Source organism: Mytilus edulis, chromosome 5 (assembly GCF_963676685.1).
Source record: "Mytilus edulis chromosome 5, xbMytEdul2.2, whole genome shotgun sequence".
NCBI classification, from domain to species: Eukaryota; Metazoa; Mollusca; class Bivalvia; order Mytilida; family Mytilidae; genus Mytilus; species Mytilus edulis.
The window spans coordinates 14,814,184-14,833,199 of NC_092348.1; the positions used below are offsets into that span (position 1 = coordinate 14,814,184).

Consider the following 19,016-nt stretch of genomic DNA (forward strand, 5'->3'; position numbering starts at 1 on the left):
TTAGTGCTGCTTTTTATCAGAGACATAATATAAAATATGTCTCTGTTTTTATTATTTATTTGGATGCTGCATGCCTTGTTGTATTTGTTGTTGCATATGTTTTTATATTCGGTGAAAAGCTCATTAGAGCTAATGTTTGTATTGTTTGTCAATATGCCGATTCAACAAAACAACTTGCTTACTTACACTCCCCCCATTAGATTTGTGAAGTTTTACATCCGTTTTCTTCGCTCCGCACCTGTAGCCGGCATTTGTTTTAATTTTAAAATATTTCCCGAAAAAGTCTGCAAAGTTCCTTTACAGAAAAAGAGCAGCGGCATCTCAGATTACCAAACTGTCTATTGTTTTAATGACCACCGACATTAAGCATTGTAAACATTAAGGTATAAATTTGTTTTTTGGCAAATAGAATATTCTTATATTTACAGTTTTCATAGAAACAAAATTCTGCAACCCTTGCCTCGCGCCATCTTTATCATAAATCTATCACCCAGGCCCACCCGAGTGCATTCTTCATTTTTGTTTCTTACAGAACGAAAAGTTGAAAGAATAAGTATTTTGCATTATGTATACTAGAGGGAATGTTTTTTTTTTTTATTTAAATTTGTTCATTTCAGCATAAAGTTCAAATCACTCCATATGGCAAAAATTATGAATGAATGATATGCCAAATGTTGACATGAACAGTGTTCACCATATCACCAGAATATCAAGCTGTTAACCTGGGTCCAGTGACAAGTCTTTATTAACATCTAGCAACATTCTTTTAACATGTTTAAGAATGATATCTTAAGTTTTTTACAACAAATCAAAGGTGGTAAATTTGAAAATTTCCAAATTTCAATAAAACATTTTTAGATAATGAAAAATATTGTTTTCACGTTACACTTTGTACCCGAATTTCCATAAAACTCGCCTGATTCGGACTAAGATCGGGGATAAATTCGTTATCTACGTTCATATCCGTAGATATGGATATTTTAACACCCTTCAGTACCACACCCTTCGGCTACGCCTCATGGTGTACTGGGGTACTTCAGGGTGTTAAAATATCCATATCTAAAGATATGAACGTAGATAACTTATATTAATACAGGCATTGTTTCTTTGTACAATAACAGACACTGTTATTCACTGGGAGCTTTAAATTTCATTCTCTAGAGAAATAAAATACTCAGATTAATTTACCTGAGTAAAATAATATCTTCTTTTAAATAAATGTTTTTAAAGGGGCACTAGCTACGGGATACTATGTATATAAAAACTCAAAAGTATGATTTTTTTTTTCAATAATTAACCCTTAGACTGCTGCATTGATTTCTATTGTACTTTTGTGTAATGCTGAGTAAAATTTTAATCACTGATGAAATAAACATGTTCACTTACAATTGCTGTATCTTTGTAAATATTGAATATTCATTAATAAAAGTATATAAAAAAGTATTGTTAGATTCTGTATTTTTAATTTATTTTATTTTTGTGTGAGTCTCTGGTCATGTTTTACCTGTACAGGTGCGAAAATAGGTAAACAAAGGTAAACTTATTTTTTCATGTTTCAGTGTTCCAGCTAGGTTTTCAAAAGGGCAGGGTGCCAATCCTGAAAAAGGGCATTTAACGCGCGATATGATAATATGAAAAGGGCATATTTTAATAAAAGATGTTAATCAAACATTTGTGTTTATTCGTTGAATCACAGGTTATACAAGAACAACATCTTTAGCCCATATAGAACTCTATCTTTCTACTTTTACGGCTGAAAAACTTGTCAAGCAGCTTGTCACACAAGTTTTTTTATCATTGCTATCACAGTTGAACTTTATATGCAGTATGTTTTGAAAGGAGATCTGTTTCATACTGTTTCTATGGTCTACCACATTTTACCAGTTTCACCTTTCTACCCCTGCTGTGCTTGATGGCAATACAGCACAAAACAGCTGTGCTCAGTAAATTCACAATTTTAGGATATAAAGCAACAGTGAAAAATAGTATCAAAAATAAAGAATACAGAAAAAGATGACCAAGGCACCCTACCAACACTGCTACTAAGACCCACTTTAACTTTTCCCATAACTCAAAATAAATACCTAAACATATATATTCTTAAGCAAGAAGTATGGAGACACATTTTAGAACATGTAAATGGGTTACTTAATGCTAGGAAAAAAATCAGATTGAGTTATCTTTCTTTATTCGGGTGTGCTCCTTCTTTGGAGGATTATAAACAGTACGTAAATATGATGTAAATATGATCACAATATGGCGGATGATTTTGTTATTTTCGTATCAAAAATGAAGGCAGTCAATGACAAATACGTCTGAATTTTCTGTTTATTTTACAGAAAACAAGTAAAACAATGTCTTCAACGAGTTTATAATGGTTTTCCAACTTTCTGTCATTACGTTTCTTCCATGAAACTACGGTAAACATCGCAAATTGTGCCCAAGTTGTTGTATGCACATTTCTTCAAAGATAATTGCCGACTGACCGATTCTATTTGAACGAATTAATGTTGATGATCATAATGACCCATCCGATCAACGGATTACCTATAACAACAGATTATGACACCAGTTGTAACCATTGATTAGCTTGGGGTGGTAAACAAAGTCATAATCTTTTCCCCAGGTAAAATTTAGTAATTAGCGTATCATATCAATACGCAAATTAATATGCAATCGATCTTCAAAAAAGGCAGGGCGCCCTGGAAACTGTAAAAAGGGCACAGGGCGCCACTCGAAAAAGGGCGGGCGCCGCGCCCTCTGAAAACGGCCTAGCTGGAACACTGTGTTTTATTAAACGATCCATCAATGTAAAAGTATCCATGACTTCAGAATTGAACCAATATAGTTTAAAATCTCTTTTAAGAACTAAGTTCCATTGTGATTATCAAAAAATAAAAGTTTCTTCTCAGACCAACGGCCTTTTTTATGCAAATATTTTCCGGTATTTTCCTCCAACTTTCACTGCGCCGACTTTTACTTCCATGTACAAATATATTTACACGACAAGTTCATTTTTAAAGCTTTCATCAATATATAATCTTGACAAACTTAAAGTTCGGGTCTATCGATGTTAGTCAATATTGATTCACATTTGAAAGGCGAAATGATAAACATCGCAAATCCTGTTTCATGTCATCCATTTTGAACAATGTCTGGGAATCCCCGTAATTCTCGCTTTAAAAGTCTTCTGTTTGCAGTTTTGATAGAATACTTCCATTTCTGTCTATTATATCTTCGGTTCTCGTCCAAATCCTTTTAATCGTCCGCCGCTGTTAAATCGTTATCATTGAAATACTTCTGAACGTGTTGGCCATTTCTCCAAACAATGTCCACCATTTTGTCACTTTTTTCATCAAAAATTTTCACTTTCGGTTTATCGCTTATACCTGATTAAAAGTCAAGAGACACTCGAAAGAACGCAGATTTTAAGCCAAACAGAATCCATACAAGTCGAAACTGCCGCAATCTCATGAATATTGACCCCGCCCATTCCATGGTAACTGTGTAAACAAACGAGTACGGAAAACGACTATAGTCGCGAGTAGCAGTAGCGGACTGTCTTATCGGAACGACAATAGTCGCGCGTAGCAGTCTAAGGGTTAATGAAAGTGAAAAAGTAAAATAATCATTTGCTTTTATCAGCTAAAATTGTTCAATTTTGTCAAATTAAGATAATAAACATTGATAATGAATTATTCACTTGCAAGTGAATAATGCGACCTCATTACTCATTAAAACCATATTCATGTGAACTCCATTGAAAGTGAAACAAAGATAAATAATTTGATTAACTGAATCAATCCACACAAAATCATTCTTATAAAGGTAAAATTGATGATAAACATATTTTTTTAATCTATAATACAAAATTTAACAGACCTATAAAAATCCAATTGCAGGAGTTACTTAATCTATTTATATCTGTGTTTATGTTTACATCGCTTATATGGTCATAGAAGGTCAACTCGATAGTTAATTTGATGGCGTCTTGACTAAATTTCACACGAAACGAAGCAACATCTTATTGAGACCATGTCCTGTAAATTGTTTATTTGATATTTTTGATAGTTTGGAAAAATGTTTTACATTGTTATGAATGAAATAATGAGAGTTTGAGTCAAATCGATGAACATGAATTTGGCAGCTAGTGCCCCTTTAACATTTAAAAAATGGAAAATGGCCATTTTTGTCGAGCCTGCAACTTTTGTTGTAGAAAGCTCGACATAGGTATAGTGATCCGGCTACGGCAGCTAACTTCTTAAAAGCTTTATATTTTAGAAGGTGGAAGACCTGGATGCTTCATACTTTGTATATAGATGTCTCATGTTACGAAGTTTCCGTCAGTCACATGTCCAATGTCCTTGACCTCATTTGCATGGTTAAGTGACCACTTGAAAAAAAAGTTCAGATTTTTTGTCATGTTGAATTCTCTCTTACATGTATTATAAGGAATAGGATAACTATATTTGATATGTGCATACCTTGCAAAGTCCTCGTGTCTGTCAGACAGTTTTCTCTTGACCTCAACCTCATTTCATGGATCAGTGAACAAGGTTAAGTTTTGGTGGTCAAGTCCATATCTCAGATACTATAAGCAATAGGGCTAGTATATTCAGTGTATGGAAGGACTGTAAGGTGTACATGTCCAACTGGCAGGTGTCATATGACCTTGACCTCATTTTCATGGTTCAGTGGTTATAGTTAAATTTTTGTGATTTGGTCTGTTTTTCTGCAATAGGTCTGCTATATTTGTTGTATGGAATGATTGTAAGGTGTACATGTCTAGTGGGCAGATGTCATGTGACCTTAACCTCTTTTTCATGGTTCAGTGGTCAAAGTTAAGTTTTTGAGTTTTGGTCTTTTTATCTAATACTATATGCCATAGGTCAACTATATTTGGTGTATGGAAATATTTTATAATCATTATGTCAGTCGCGCAGGTTTTATATGACCGTGACCTCATTTTCACGGTTCATTGCACAGTGTTAAGTTTTTGTGTTTTGGTCTATTTTTCTTAAACTATAAGTACATTTTTTTGTAATAGGTCAACTATATATATGTGTTGTATAGAAGCATTGTTAGCTGTACATGTCTGCCTGGCATGGTTCATCTGACCTTGACCTCATTTTCAAGGTTCATTGGTCTTTGTTTAGTTATCTTGGTTAATGTTACATGTAAGTTTATGTGACAGTTGTAATAAAGCTTAGCTTTATACTTAGGAGTATCAACATAATATCAATGATTAGTATAGAGGGCGAGACATTTCAGTGTGTGCACTCTTGTTTATATTAAGGCCTTCTTAACTATAATACTTCTACAAAAAAAAATCATATTTTATTAGGAAAAATACTAAAAAATTTCAGAAATCAACTATGGCATGACACGGGTTATGTTCTTCTCATATTTGTTGTGATGGTGTGATACTAAACCCCTCAGGGGGAGGATTGTGCCTGATATTCATATGATGAAGACATAATTTTTCAATCAGTTTGATTGAGGTCCGGAGCTGGCACGTTAGTTAACTGCTAGTAGTCTGATGTTATTTATGTATTATTGTCATTTTGTTTATTTTCTTTGGTTACTTCTTCTGACATCAGACTTGGACTTCTCTTGAACTGAATTTTAATGTGCGTATTGTTATGCGTTTACTTTTCTGCATTGGCTAGAGGTATAGGGGCAGGGTTGAGATCTCACAAACATGTTTAACCCCGCCGCATTTTTGCGCCTGTCCCAAGTAAAGAGCCTCTGGCCTTTGTTAGTCTTGTATTATTTTAACTTTAGTTTCTTGTGTACAATTTGGAGTTTAGTATGGGGTTCATTATCACTGAACCAGTATATATTTGTTTAGGGGCCAGCTGAAGGACGCCTCCAGGTGCGAGAATTTCTTGTTGCATTGAAGACCTGTTGGTGACCTTCTGCTGTTGTCTGCTCTATGGTCAGGTTGTTGTCTTTTTGGCACATTCCCCATTTCCATTCTCAATTTTATTATATGATTAAAACTGTTAATATTTAAAAAGAAACTTTTTTTTCTTTAACAAATAAATTAATCCTTGAGAGATGATAAAGGTTCTATTGAATAATGGTGTCCATTATTGTACAAAGAAACAATGTCTGTTATCATGGTTATAGTGCTTTCCAGTTATCATGATCATTTTCGTCTGAAACTTTAACGGTGAATTGAGCATAAGATAAATCTGGGTTTTTGACAATGCCTGAAGATGTGGAACAGTGCATTATTTAGCATGGTTCTAATTTTGATTTGTTTGCATCTGATAATATTGTTCATGTATTCATTTGATTAAATTTTTATTCAATATTTATGCACTGAAATGGAATATATATTTTTTACCATATATTTTAGAAATGGAGGACACTTCAAGGTTAAAGGCTCCCAGGAAACTGAAATTATCAAAGCCAAGGCCAAGAACAAAAGGTTTGTCAAGATTCTATCTAGACACTGTCAGGGTCATGCAGTATACTTACTGTACATGTACTGTGTTGCATCACTTAGGCCAAATAAAATAATATGTGTGATTCCTATTACATCTTTGAAAATACAAGTTTCACAAGTGTTTTTTTTTTTAATATTTGTTTAAAAATAGAAATTAGTTTGTGTTTTGCATTTTTATTTTTTGGACAAGATAATAATTCAGTTGGAGGCATTTAATTATAATTATTTATACGTTTTGCTAAATAAACTCTGGTTCACAAGCAACCACTGATATCTTTCGGCACAAATTAGTCTCTTATTCTCAAAAAATATTCATTTAAATTTATTAATTTTAAGCTATATATTTTAAATAAGATCTTAATACTTTATTTTCACTTTCCTCTGAAGTGTCTTAAGTCTTTGTGAGTAATGGTTCTTAAATGTATGTCTTCTTGGCCAGATACTGTAAAGCAAGTACTGAGAAAACAATTGCAATTATTAATATTACATTTCATCTATTTTCAGACTTGAATCAGAATAACATTCCAGCTAAACCATTCAGCACTGACGACTTCCCTGTACCTAGATCTTCCCATGATACATTACTACAGGAAGAAAATTATGACATCAGGGGAGATAATATTGAATGTCAAAGTATATCATCTGATACTTCTGATATCTTGAACACAAAAAACATCTACATGACTTTTGATCAGAACAGAAACTGTTACCTTTCAAGTAGACGAAGTTCAGAAGCCAGTTCTATTTGCAGCAATCCTGAGGATATAAATGCCAACACAAGTAATATTCTTAGAACACTAACATCTTTGTCAGATTAACTAATTTTATACATATGTTCTTAATGTAAGAATTCTTGCAATAATGATATACTAGACCTACTCTACTAACAACTAACAATTAGAAAGAAAATTGTTTCTTTACTATTTTCAACCACATTTTCTTTAAAAGGTAGAAGTGAAAAAATTCCATTCTATTTCTAGAAAATTAAACTTTTCTCTGTTCTATTGTCCCATTGAATAAATACAATAGCTAATGTTTGCCTATGTAGTTGGTTACCACATTAATTTTCCTGGGTACCATGTATGGTTTTTAAGGTTGAATGTATGTGATTTAAAGGTCCTATGTGTGTTTATAAAAATATATTATTGATATTGAATAAATAACACATCATATGTAGGGTTTTTTTAGTTGATACATTTATTTTCATCTATTTAGAAGATAATTTTTTCTCTCCAATCTGCCAAAGCAATGGCAAAAACACAATACAATGAAAAGACACAACATACTAAAACTAAAGACTGCCATTTCTTTGCATGTTTAAAACTCTGTACGATTTCTAAAATAGGAATTTATGACGTTGACATCATAATAACAAAAAACAACTTTTGTATTATTGTTTGTATGAGACAATTAAGGACATAGAATATGGATCCATCAATTTATAGTTACTTGTGAATTTAATTGTAGCTTATGACATATCAAAAATGAGGGCTCCAAGGAAAGTCAAACTTACCAAACCTAGACCACTTAAATCAAAACCAGATGAAAATGGAAATGAAAAAGAAATGAAAATTGAAATAAATCAAGATGAACAGAATAGCAAAGGTAATTGAAAGGGTGTGGCGAACAATGATTTCCTTAAAAATGGGGGATAAAATGAGGAAATTTTGAAAAATAGTAATTTTAAGTTCTAATTTCATTTTACAATGTTTTTGTTTTTGGTGAAAATTTAAAAAAAATACCTCAAAGTTAGAGTTGATTTGAAATTTTTAATCAGTAGATTCTTTTTTTCAATTTACCTTTTTAAAACGAATAAATAATTATTACTTTGCAACTTACCATTTATTATTGTGATTATATTGTTAGATAAGTAAGTATGCCCCTGTATTTCTCCTTAAAAATTGAAATGTCAATTATTTTTAGCAGCCATTTCTTTAATGATGTGAAATTTATTATTTGATGGGTAACAATGACAGATTTCTATTTCAGATCTGATGGATAAGATAAGTGACCTGATGTCACAGTTAAAGCAAGGTTCTTTATCGGCCAATAATTGTTTACATCTCCGTGATCTGCTGGCAGCTCATTGTCCACATTTAGAACTCATCAATAAAGGTAAGCATTATATCATTAGGTAAGTGATACTGTGGATATATTGATATTGGTGGGATACCAATTTTCGTGGGTACAGGCAAACCACAAATTTAAATGGTCAAAGAATTACAAATTTTTCACAGAAATGCTTGCAGTCTGCCAAAACAAGGAAATAAAATATCCAGGGAAATGCAAGTTTTTTCTCAAACCACGAAAATATTGGTACCCATGAAAATAAATGAATCCACAGTAGGAACAATCATTTCTATGCTTAGAAAATCTTATGTTTGCATTTTATATTGGCATTTTTGTTTACAAGAGTTAAGATTTTTTTAATACACAAATGTTTATTTCATGCTCTTTTCTTTTATAAACTCATGATGAAGATATCAAAAATAGACATCTTCAAACATTACTTCTTTATCTTATGATAATTAAAATTGAATGCACAAAAAAATCCCCTGTATCAAACCCAACAACAGCAAATTTTAGGGTGTATAGTATAGTAAAAAACAACTCCACTTTATATTACTTTTAATGGAAATAAAAGTTATCCCCACTTCATATAAGTAGTTTTACTACTGTAATTGCTAGCCAGTTAACACTGAGGTTGTGAGTTTGAACCCCGCTCATGCAGGGGCACTTGACTCCAATCTTAATTAACTAGAATTGTCAGTTTTCCTATTGAAGGTTGGTGGTTTTCTCCTGGCACTCAGGCTTCCACCACACATAAAAATTGACCGCCACAAAATAGCCCAAAAGTGAAGCTTAAAAATGCTGTGAAAACACTATCAATCAAACAATTCACCAAAATGCACATTGTCAACTTGTATTAAATATCCTTCTCATGCATGAAAAAAAATGGTAGATATGTTTATGTTCATGTTGGACTGTTTTGTCCAAAAATATGTTTATGTTCAAGTTTGACTGTTTTGAACAAATATATGTTTATAAATTTGAGAATGGAAATGGGGAATGTGTCAAAGAGACAACAACCCGTCCATATAACAGACAACATCAGAAGGTCACCAATAGGTCTTTAATGTAGCGAGAAATTTCCAGCACCCTGAGGCTTTATGTTCATCTTTGACTGTTTTGTCCAAATATATGTTTATGTTCATCTTTGACTCTTTTGTCCAAATACAATTTCAGAATATATTGATAGCTGTTTCCGACATATAGAAGAGGTATTAAAAGAGAAAAAACAGCAAGATAAATTGGTTCTTGTCAGTTTGAGGGACCTTATTGCATTACGACAGAGAGCATGGCAACCATATCCAAAACCACCTACCAGTAGAGTAAGTGATTCTCTGGGATAAAAAAGAAAAAAATCTAAATTTTTCTACATGCTTTTTGAAAAATGCTTTGTCATGTTTGTTTAAAGTTCCTGTTTTTGGTAAACTCACAATTTTAAAACATTATATTCTTTAACATAAATTGTGGGTTATAACCATTGGAAGGAATTTGCATGGCATATATGTTTGCAACCCTACTGCATATTATGAAAGCTTTTTTTTCAAAACAGCATGATATGTACTGGTTTATAGGATTTTTGCATATTGATAGTATCAAATATATTTATTAGCATTGTACTATGAAGTGAGTTAAACATTAAACAGTTGATATTTTCAAAATTCTCTTAATCAGGTTGAATATAATGACATTGGTGTGATAAGTCCAAGTTTAAATGCTATGATGCCGTTACAACACAATAGTTTGGGAGCATGGACCTTGAGTTTTTCACTAAATCTTCAGGACTGATCAAAAGAAAGAAAAGATCCATAGTGATTTTAACTCTTCATCATTAAAAATACAAATTTAAATGTGAAATAATAAAATTGTTGTATAGGTCACATGTCTTAGAGTTGAAATTGAACAGAATAGATTGTTTTAATATTTTGCATGTAATAAGTAAATAAATATTGGCAAAATTGTAGTTTAAATGTTAAAGATCAAAGTTTTGTTTATAGTATAATTATATCTTTGCATGTTGACGGAAACTTATATCGCCTGACTGCATGATTATTGTTTATATGATATCTTTCAGAAAAAATCTATAACTTGGAGTGAAATTAAAGAAGAAATTCCTTACAGAGATTGCATGTTGAATGATTCTACCCACATACCATTAGTACAAAATCAAATGGTAATTGTTAAAATTGAATTTAATAACTATTCCCGTTGAAACTGCAGATTTTGGTTTATTTTAATTCATATGAAAATATATTATATCTGTAGTTGTGTGTTTTTGTTGATTGCAAGTTTCCTATTCTTTTTCCATTTCGTTCTTTCAATGAATATGAAACTTTTATAGTTTTCCATCCAAATTTTAACTTTATGTTAATTTAACTAATTTTTGTCGAGCCTGCAACTTTTGTAGCAAAATCCAGACATAGCGATCCTACATTCGGTGGTGGCGGTGTCCACAAATATTCACTTTATGGTTTAAGTTTTTTTAAATTTCAATAACTTTCTTAAACTACCCTGGATTTCTACCTGACGTGGACAGAAGCTTGTTTATATCACATGATAGTGCCCAGAAGTAAATTTTGTAGAAAAAAAATCTGTTTATTCGTTTTTTGCTTATAAATGGACTTAGTTTTTTCGCCAGTTTACATAACTTTCTAAAACTGCTATCCTGGATTTGTACCAGACTTGGACAGAAGCTAGTTTATGATCAAAAGCTAAGATCTAGAAGAACATTTTGTAAAAAAAATTATTTCCTGTTTTTTAGTATTACTCATGATCATAAATGGATTTAGTTTTTCGGCCAGTTAACATTACATACAGTCTGTAGTTAAATTTTTTGAAACATCTATAAAATTCTTAACCATCCTGGATTTTGACCAAACTTGGATAGAACGTTTTGGTACCGATATTTCCCCAAAAAATTACAACTGTAATAATTTATTTAAAACAGTATTAGTATCACAAATGTATGAGATTTGACCCAAGTTCACATAAATGATATTGAATGACAACAATTGATTATAGAGTGTGGATTCTGGCATAGATATAGAAGATAGTATAGATGTGGAAGACCAAGTTCTATGGGATACAGAAGAAGATTTTGAAGATGACTTAACCAATGAAATGTAAGTTTGAAAAATTCAGAAATTGACTTACCAATGAAATATAAGTTTGAAAAATTTTGAAATTTGGAGGCAGAACTATTGAAGGGACAATCAAATAATTTGTGTAAATATTTTATGATTATATCCAAATATGTATTTTTAAACCTTCCAATAAAATTAAGTGATTTGCTTATAAATTCAATATAGCAAGGACCAAACCAAGATGATTCTTCCATGTATTTTTTTTTTAATGTTTTGATCATAATTTATTTCTTACAATTTTCATATTTCAGTTTGTCACAGTGCAATAAAACTAAAGATGGAGAGAAAGAAAGTAAGTAACATGTATTTTCTGTTAGTCATCAGAGAATATGTGAAAAAATTAAAAGAGTGGATAAAATTCACTGTTGACTTACCAATCAAAATATGTCATATCTAGATTCAACACACTAGATATGTTTCCTTTACATACAGATTATTTAACAAAAACGATCTACATTAAAATTGGGAAAGCTTTGTTGTCCAATGTCAATGCATACAAATAATGATGAAAGCTTCTGGGTTATTATTTTTGCTTAAATTCTAATTCGTAAACTCAAAAGAACATAAAATATTTATCAAATAACCACAAACTCTTACATGGGAGACACCACTTGCAGAGAAAAGCGCACATTTTATTATAAGTATGAGTATAATATTGTTGAAAGTTCATATAAATACATTTTTAAGCAGCTTGTACTTATATTGTGGTCCAAAAATCTGAAAACAAATAATATGATTAATAGTATTATTATTTTTTTTATTTTTTTGGGGGCAAATGCTTCTGTATTCTTTGACTGCAATGGCTCGAATGACTTTAAACCATCTGAGTAAACTCGTGCATGAACTCAATATACCAATCGAACCAACCTTACTATGATTAAACAAACACATATTAACTATAAACCAACAACATTTTACATGTTCGATTTTGTACAACTTTGATAAATACATATAGTAACTACATACCGGATTTTACCAAACATTGCAGTTTTTACAATAGTTAATACTAAAAAAAAATCTCTAAAATTTATCCTAACAAAATATATTATAAAAAACCATGGGGATTCAAAATTTATCATTGATACAGATTTAGATTTTTTCATTATCCAAATTTCAAATTAATTTACACACTGTCCTAACACACTGTCCTAACAATACCTTCAAAATTTTTAAGTTTTTGACTTATTCATATATAATAAATAAAATAAAAATTGACGGACTTTTAAACATGAAAAATAAATTACTGGTTAAATTTTTTAAAATAACACATTTGTAAAACAAAGTTTTATATTATATACAGGATCACCAAGTCCACAGAGTGTTATTGAAGCTGTCAAAGGACTGAAAATAGTAGGGGAAGACGCGGAATTTGTCAAGGTATTTCTTAACTTATTGATAAGTTTTTATATAGAAATGTGATACAATGTTCTGGTTAAGTCATTAAAATTAAGCACAGGTTTTATTGTCTTGTAAAACTTAAAAGTTACTATCTTGTGATATTATATGCAAAGTCAGCATAAAAATACAAAAGTCTTATATGAATATGTGGTATGATTGCCAATGAGACAACTCTCCACCAAGGGAATAAATGCATACTGGTAGATGTAATCAGATGTAGGTCTGCATAAGTTAAATACAGCCTTTTGTGGATTCATGAAGTTTTAAAATTGAAAACAATGTTAATGTTCATACTATATTGGACAGTTTCATCAAAATGAAGTTCAAGTTTATATGTACTTAATATTTGAATTGTGGAAAAATTCATAAGTTATTTATTAAACAGTCTAGTTGGTATTAGTTTTCTTTATGGCTGTTCCACAAAATCAAACATGCAACCAAGGGAAGGCTCATCAAAATATCAACTAGTGTTGGTGTCAAATATGTTTTTATAGACTGTAAATGTAAGTGATCTCTACACGTATTTATTCCATTTTCAAAGTGTCACCATGGTTACCTTGTTTGTTTCAATGGAACAGCCTATATTAATATAATTAGCTTCTAGATGCATTTTGTAGAACAAATTATTCACAGCTTTATTGATCCTTAATTCGGCTGGTTTCATTTACAAGTGAAATCATTAAGAACACAAATATGAGGATTTTTGCAACTGGAAAATCATTGCCTTAAAAAAAATTATATATCTTATGCCTTAACATTTTTTGAGAAAAGTTGTGTGTTACATTATTGTTAATAGAAGTTTGGATATTTATCAAGTTTAATGGTAATTTCGAGAAGCTCATAAAAAGTATATTTTTAATTACAGGCTGCTGCAGCATTGCTACAGAAATTTTTGAAAAATAGGCCAATTCCAGATGAGAAAGAAAACAAGAAAAATGGGAAAACTCTTGAACAGAAAGAAAACAAGAAAAATAAATCAAAGGTATGTTCTAAAATTAGTTATTAAATGTACCAGGATTATAATTTTATACATCAGACTCTTGTTTCGTCTATTAAAGACTCATCAGTGACGCTCAGATAAAAAAAGTTTGAAAGCCAAAACAAGTACAAAATTGAAAAGCATTGAGGACAAAAAATTCTAAAAAATTGTGCTTAGTACGGCTAAGGTAATCTGCCTTGGATAAAAAAATCCTGAGTATTTTGAAAATGACAAACCTACACATGATGGTCAAAGACTGCAGTTAACATATTTAAAAAGTTAGTAGAAAGAAAAAAATGCCTGAAGCTGTTCAAGAACTGTTTGCTGTTGAAACAGAACAGAAGGTTCAAGGTTCCATAAATTGTTAGATTTTATACCTTTTTTAAAACAAAACAATCTCAATTGATATTTTTAACATATGAAAGACATTTTATCACAACATTATAATTTTAACCACTTCATATAGATAAAACAAACTAAGCCCTTTAATTTAGTCTATTACATGATGAATTGTTGGAAAAATATCTAAAAATTCATTACGTATAAAGCATACCACCATTAACATGTATTGATAATGACTTAATTATAGAATAGTGTGATGAGACAGCCATTAGGACCAGGAACCAGTGATAAACTAGTAAAAGAAGTGGAGGAAACATTGCCTAATGGGATGCACTCTGCTAAAGGAAGGCGTGCAATGTTCAAAGTATACAATAGTGCAATGTCTGGAGGTTTTAATGGTATGTTGTAGTATAGATATCAAAGATTTTAAAGATCACATTCTGGTTTGCAAATTGCCATAAGTCTTCCATCTAAAGCTTGATCTCTAAGTGGATTGAAACTGATCTGTAGCAATCTCAAGATAGCATTGAAAGTACATGGAAAAGAGTAAGTTCGGTAAGGATTATAAAGTTCAATGTGACAAGACAAAAAATGTTTTAAGTTGAATTAAAGACATGTGAGAAAGTTAAATAGAACTATTTTTGTCAAAGTTTAATTCTAACACGTTGATTTTTACACCACAAAAAGGTCAAGATAAGAGATTTTGATGAAATTTGGCAAAATCAGCTGGATTTTAACCATTCAAACCGTAAAACCAACAGTCAAATCTATGTTCTTTTCAGATGACCATGAGAACCCCAAGTTACCACAGTCGTACGATAGAGAGGAATTATTGTATTTAGCGTTATCTCCCCTTTCAAAGAAATGTCCTACAGAGTTATCCTACCTGAGTAAAGTTTTCCCTGATGTTTGCTTCCTACAGGTTAGTAGACACACCATGAGCTTTTAATGTGATTTGAACATGAATATTTACAATGGTACTTGATTTTTGGCAGTGTATATCAACTCTTTAATATGCAAAGGTAGCAATTCACTAATGAGTGGGTCTCATTGGGTCTAAGCGTGAAGTGGGATTGTTGATTTTTTGTAAGCGTGACACGTGAAAGTCAAATTATTGTGCCTGGAATAATCAGTCCTTTATTGGCTCTATATAAAACTTATAGTTACAGTTTATTTTACAATATTATGTATTGTTTTTAGGTTGACAGATATTTCCACAAAGACGGTTTACCTGTTAAAGATTACAGTTGGAGTTGTCCTATAAGGGGGACGACTAAACAAGATACCAGTTCAGTTGACAATGGCAAGCAAGGATTCAATTCAAATTTTCTTAGAAGAGGGTTCAGTTGTCCATCTGGAGATTCAGATACTGATTCCAACAGTTCTAGAGAGGAAATAGGAAACTGTCAGAAAAACACAACTGGATATGGAACTCCTTCACTAAGGAGAGCATTTAGTTATCCTGAAGGAGAATCCAACAGTTTTTCGAACAATGGACACAGAAATGGCTTCTCAACCAAAGAAGGGTTTGGATCCAGGGATTTCAGTAATGGATTCAACAAAGCTATTTCATCTTATAGGATCCATGACCAGGAATCAAAGGAGCACATTTATAACAACAACAGAAATTGTTTTGGATCCCCAAGTGACAGACAGACAAGTCAAACCGAGAACAATAAGTTTGGCAATCATGATAACAATGGACAAAGAAAAGGATTTGGTTCTCCCAATAACAACAGTGAACTTACCAGTTGAATTATGGGAAATTTAGTTTCTAGAAAATTCATCTGAATGATGATAAGGTCATCAAGCAATTTGCTTTTTGTAGGTTTGTCTTAAAATACAATCATATATGTTTATCAATTATATTGACCTACGATAGTCTGAAAAAGAAGTTTGTGGTCTTAGTGTATTCACTGAGGTCTTGAAATGATATAAAACTTCAAAGGAATTTTGCATTACTATTTTGTCTTTAAGTCAAATGGTTTAGGCATTTTACCTTTGTCTTGAAGTTAGACATATTAGTGGTCAAGATACAGTGCACATGCAATATAAAACTAGGCTTAAGACTTTGCATATTTTATGCTATTGATTGTTACAATGTGTTCAGTTTCCTGTTTTCAGGCTTTTGTAATTCATATCTGGATTAATTCTATATAAAGGGTGCCAAATATAGTTATGTAGATCTTATAAACATATATGTAAATGTCTGGTTCTGTATTTCCATGTATGAAGTTGGAAGAATTTTGTAATTCAGCAACCTAATATTGCAATTTGTTGTAAAAACATTACAAGTGATAGTTATTTTTTTTATATTTAAACTGTGATGCATTTCTGGTGGCATTAATTTTGTATTACTAAAGACTTTTGAGTAAGAAAAATAACCAATTTATTATTAATCAAATAAAAAATATATAGCAAAGAAATAATAACCATATTAATATTGTAGTGAAAATACTTTGTATTCATTCTAGTCACTTTGTTGAAAATTTAGATTTATATTTTTGTTTCATTTATTCAAATTTAAAAGCATAGATTCAGTTATTATTTTACAGGGCATTAGACTTTATTTTAAACATTCAGCACTGAAGAAATGACTTTTGTAAGATATGATGTCCAAGTAGGGAGTAGAATAACCACTATTATCATGAATATATTTCTGATATGATATAAAGAATGTTTCAGGACACGAAAGAGATAAATCTAAAAAATAAATCATAAAATCAGGTTCAAAAACAAGCTGTGATACATTATAATCAACACATTTATTTTATTCATTTCTCATTAGACATATGCTGTATATCTGCATATTCATTTTTTTTTCAATAACCATTGACGATAGGAAGGCAGTGTTTTCCCCAGAAATTTGTTAAGGGTACAAAATTCAAGTGCGCGTAACTCTTCTTTTAGAGTAAACTTTTGTGATCGGAAGCAATCAGTCCTAAATCATGACGTTAAATATTAATTATAATGCCATATGAGAATGTATGACATGTGTTTAATAATGCAGAGTATTAATGAATTACAAGAATTTATAGGCCTATATGAAATAAATTGATTTTCATCTCAAAAGTCAAGACCAGTTTCCATAGTTTAATTGACATTACACTTTCGTGTGTATTATTGTTCAAATTGATCTGTGGAAATTACTTATTCCGTTAACGAAACTTTACAAATTTGTCAAAGTCAAGACCATTGAAATTGTTTACTATTGACATTAAACAGACGCTGCAGCTACTCTGTGCCCGTGTAAAAGGTGTTGATAGACATAAATTTCCCAACACACGAATTTACCATGATTTAGGTTGATGTTCAATAATCATTTTATTTCTACAAACATGACAGTTTGAGACAAATTTACCTTGCAAGCAACTTTTTTTCACTTTATCTTAAAATATTTCACTCCTCGTTATCATTAATCAAAGTTTATTTTAATTTTCATCTACAAATACTCTCATTCATAATTTTCATCGTAAATATCTTTAGCAATGTGTATTCAACACGTTCATTGGTGTATTAAATAAAGATTTCACAATTGCAACAAGTGTGTTACAATATTTCTCTACTAAAGACAATTAAATTTTATATTTATAGCGCTGGGCTTGCCGAGTGTCATATCGGCCTGGGGAGAACACTGGAAGTTCATGCTTTCTAGTTTAGGTTTCATTGCTCAGTAAGAATTTGGCATTTACATAAATATATTAGATATATCCTGGTCAAATACTCATATTGTTAAATGTTACTTAGTAGAAATTTAGATGCAGAGGTTGTGTTATTATTTCATATTCACTTCTTACTTTGATTTGTTTTAATTCACAAAAAAAGGTATTGGTTGTGGTGCTATTCTGTTTTTACTGTTATTTTGTTCAGCTGTATATATTTTTGTTGACACTTTGCATGAAAATGGCTATGGGACTTATTTTTTCGTTCTTGACCATTTTCATTTTTATAGGGCATTTAACATGTATACACTAGGCATTATAGTGGTAACATGTTTTTGTTGATACACTTTGTATGTTAGTGCCCTTCTAAGTTTTTGTTGATAATTTTACAAAATAGTGCCCTGTAACATGGTTTTTTTTTACAATGCATAATAATTACTTTTAGGGCAATTTCAGACAAAAATATGTTATTAATTCATTAAATGGTGCTAAAGAAAATTAGGTATGGTGCTAATAACAATCATTGTTTATTGTAAACTGGGTTTTTAGTTTGTTGATAATATGTAAACATTGTAGTTTATTCAGACTAAAAACATCTATGAAACATTTGATTTCCATTTTTTTAATTTTTGAAATACATGTATGCTTGATAATTGTTATTTTCAATTCATTCATTACATTTATCTAAGTGATTTGCTCGACATTATTATGCTATTGTCATTATTTTATTTACACATTAATATTGAAGAATACTTGTAGTTTACTTTGTACATGAAGAATGGTCAGTAATTGTGCTCATGGACCATGTGACAACAAATATGTATAGTTACCATTAGACTACAAAAATGTATGTTAAACAATATGTTTCATTTCATTGCTAGCTAAATGATTTTACAACTTTTTCCCATTGACTAAAATATATTAATCCACTCTCAATTTTCAATTTTCAAAATAAAAAAAAATCCCAGAAA

General features: G+C 30.9%; 1 protein-coding gene across 2 annotated transcripts; it reads left to right on the plus strand.

Moving 5' to 3' along the window:
• Positions 1–254: 254 nt before the first annotated feature.
• On the plus strand, positions 255–19,016 carry LOC139523048 (uncharacterized). 2 transcript variants are annotated; one of them, XM_071316800.1, is made up of 14 exons: positions 255–383; positions 6,365–6,436; positions 6,959–7,234; positions 7,922–8,059; positions 8,444–8,569; positions 9,701–9,846; positions 10,596–10,694; positions 11,543–11,643; positions 11,916–11,956; positions 12,965–13,041; positions 13,928–14,044; positions 14,631–14,781; positions 15,166–15,305; positions 15,584–17,921. In XM_071316800.1, exons 2-14 carry the CDS (start codon positions 6,367–6,369, stop codon positions 16,136–16,138), a joined length of 2,037 nt encoding a protein of 678 aa, XP_071172901.1. In that variant the 5' UTR covers positions 255–383; positions 6,365–6,366; the 3' UTR covers positions 16,139–17,921. The 2 variants fall into 2 exon arrangements, with proteins under 2 accessions (XP_071172901.1, XP_071172902.1); XM_071316801.1 differs by lacking the exon at positions 10,596–10,694 and having other exon boundaries at positions 15,584–19,016.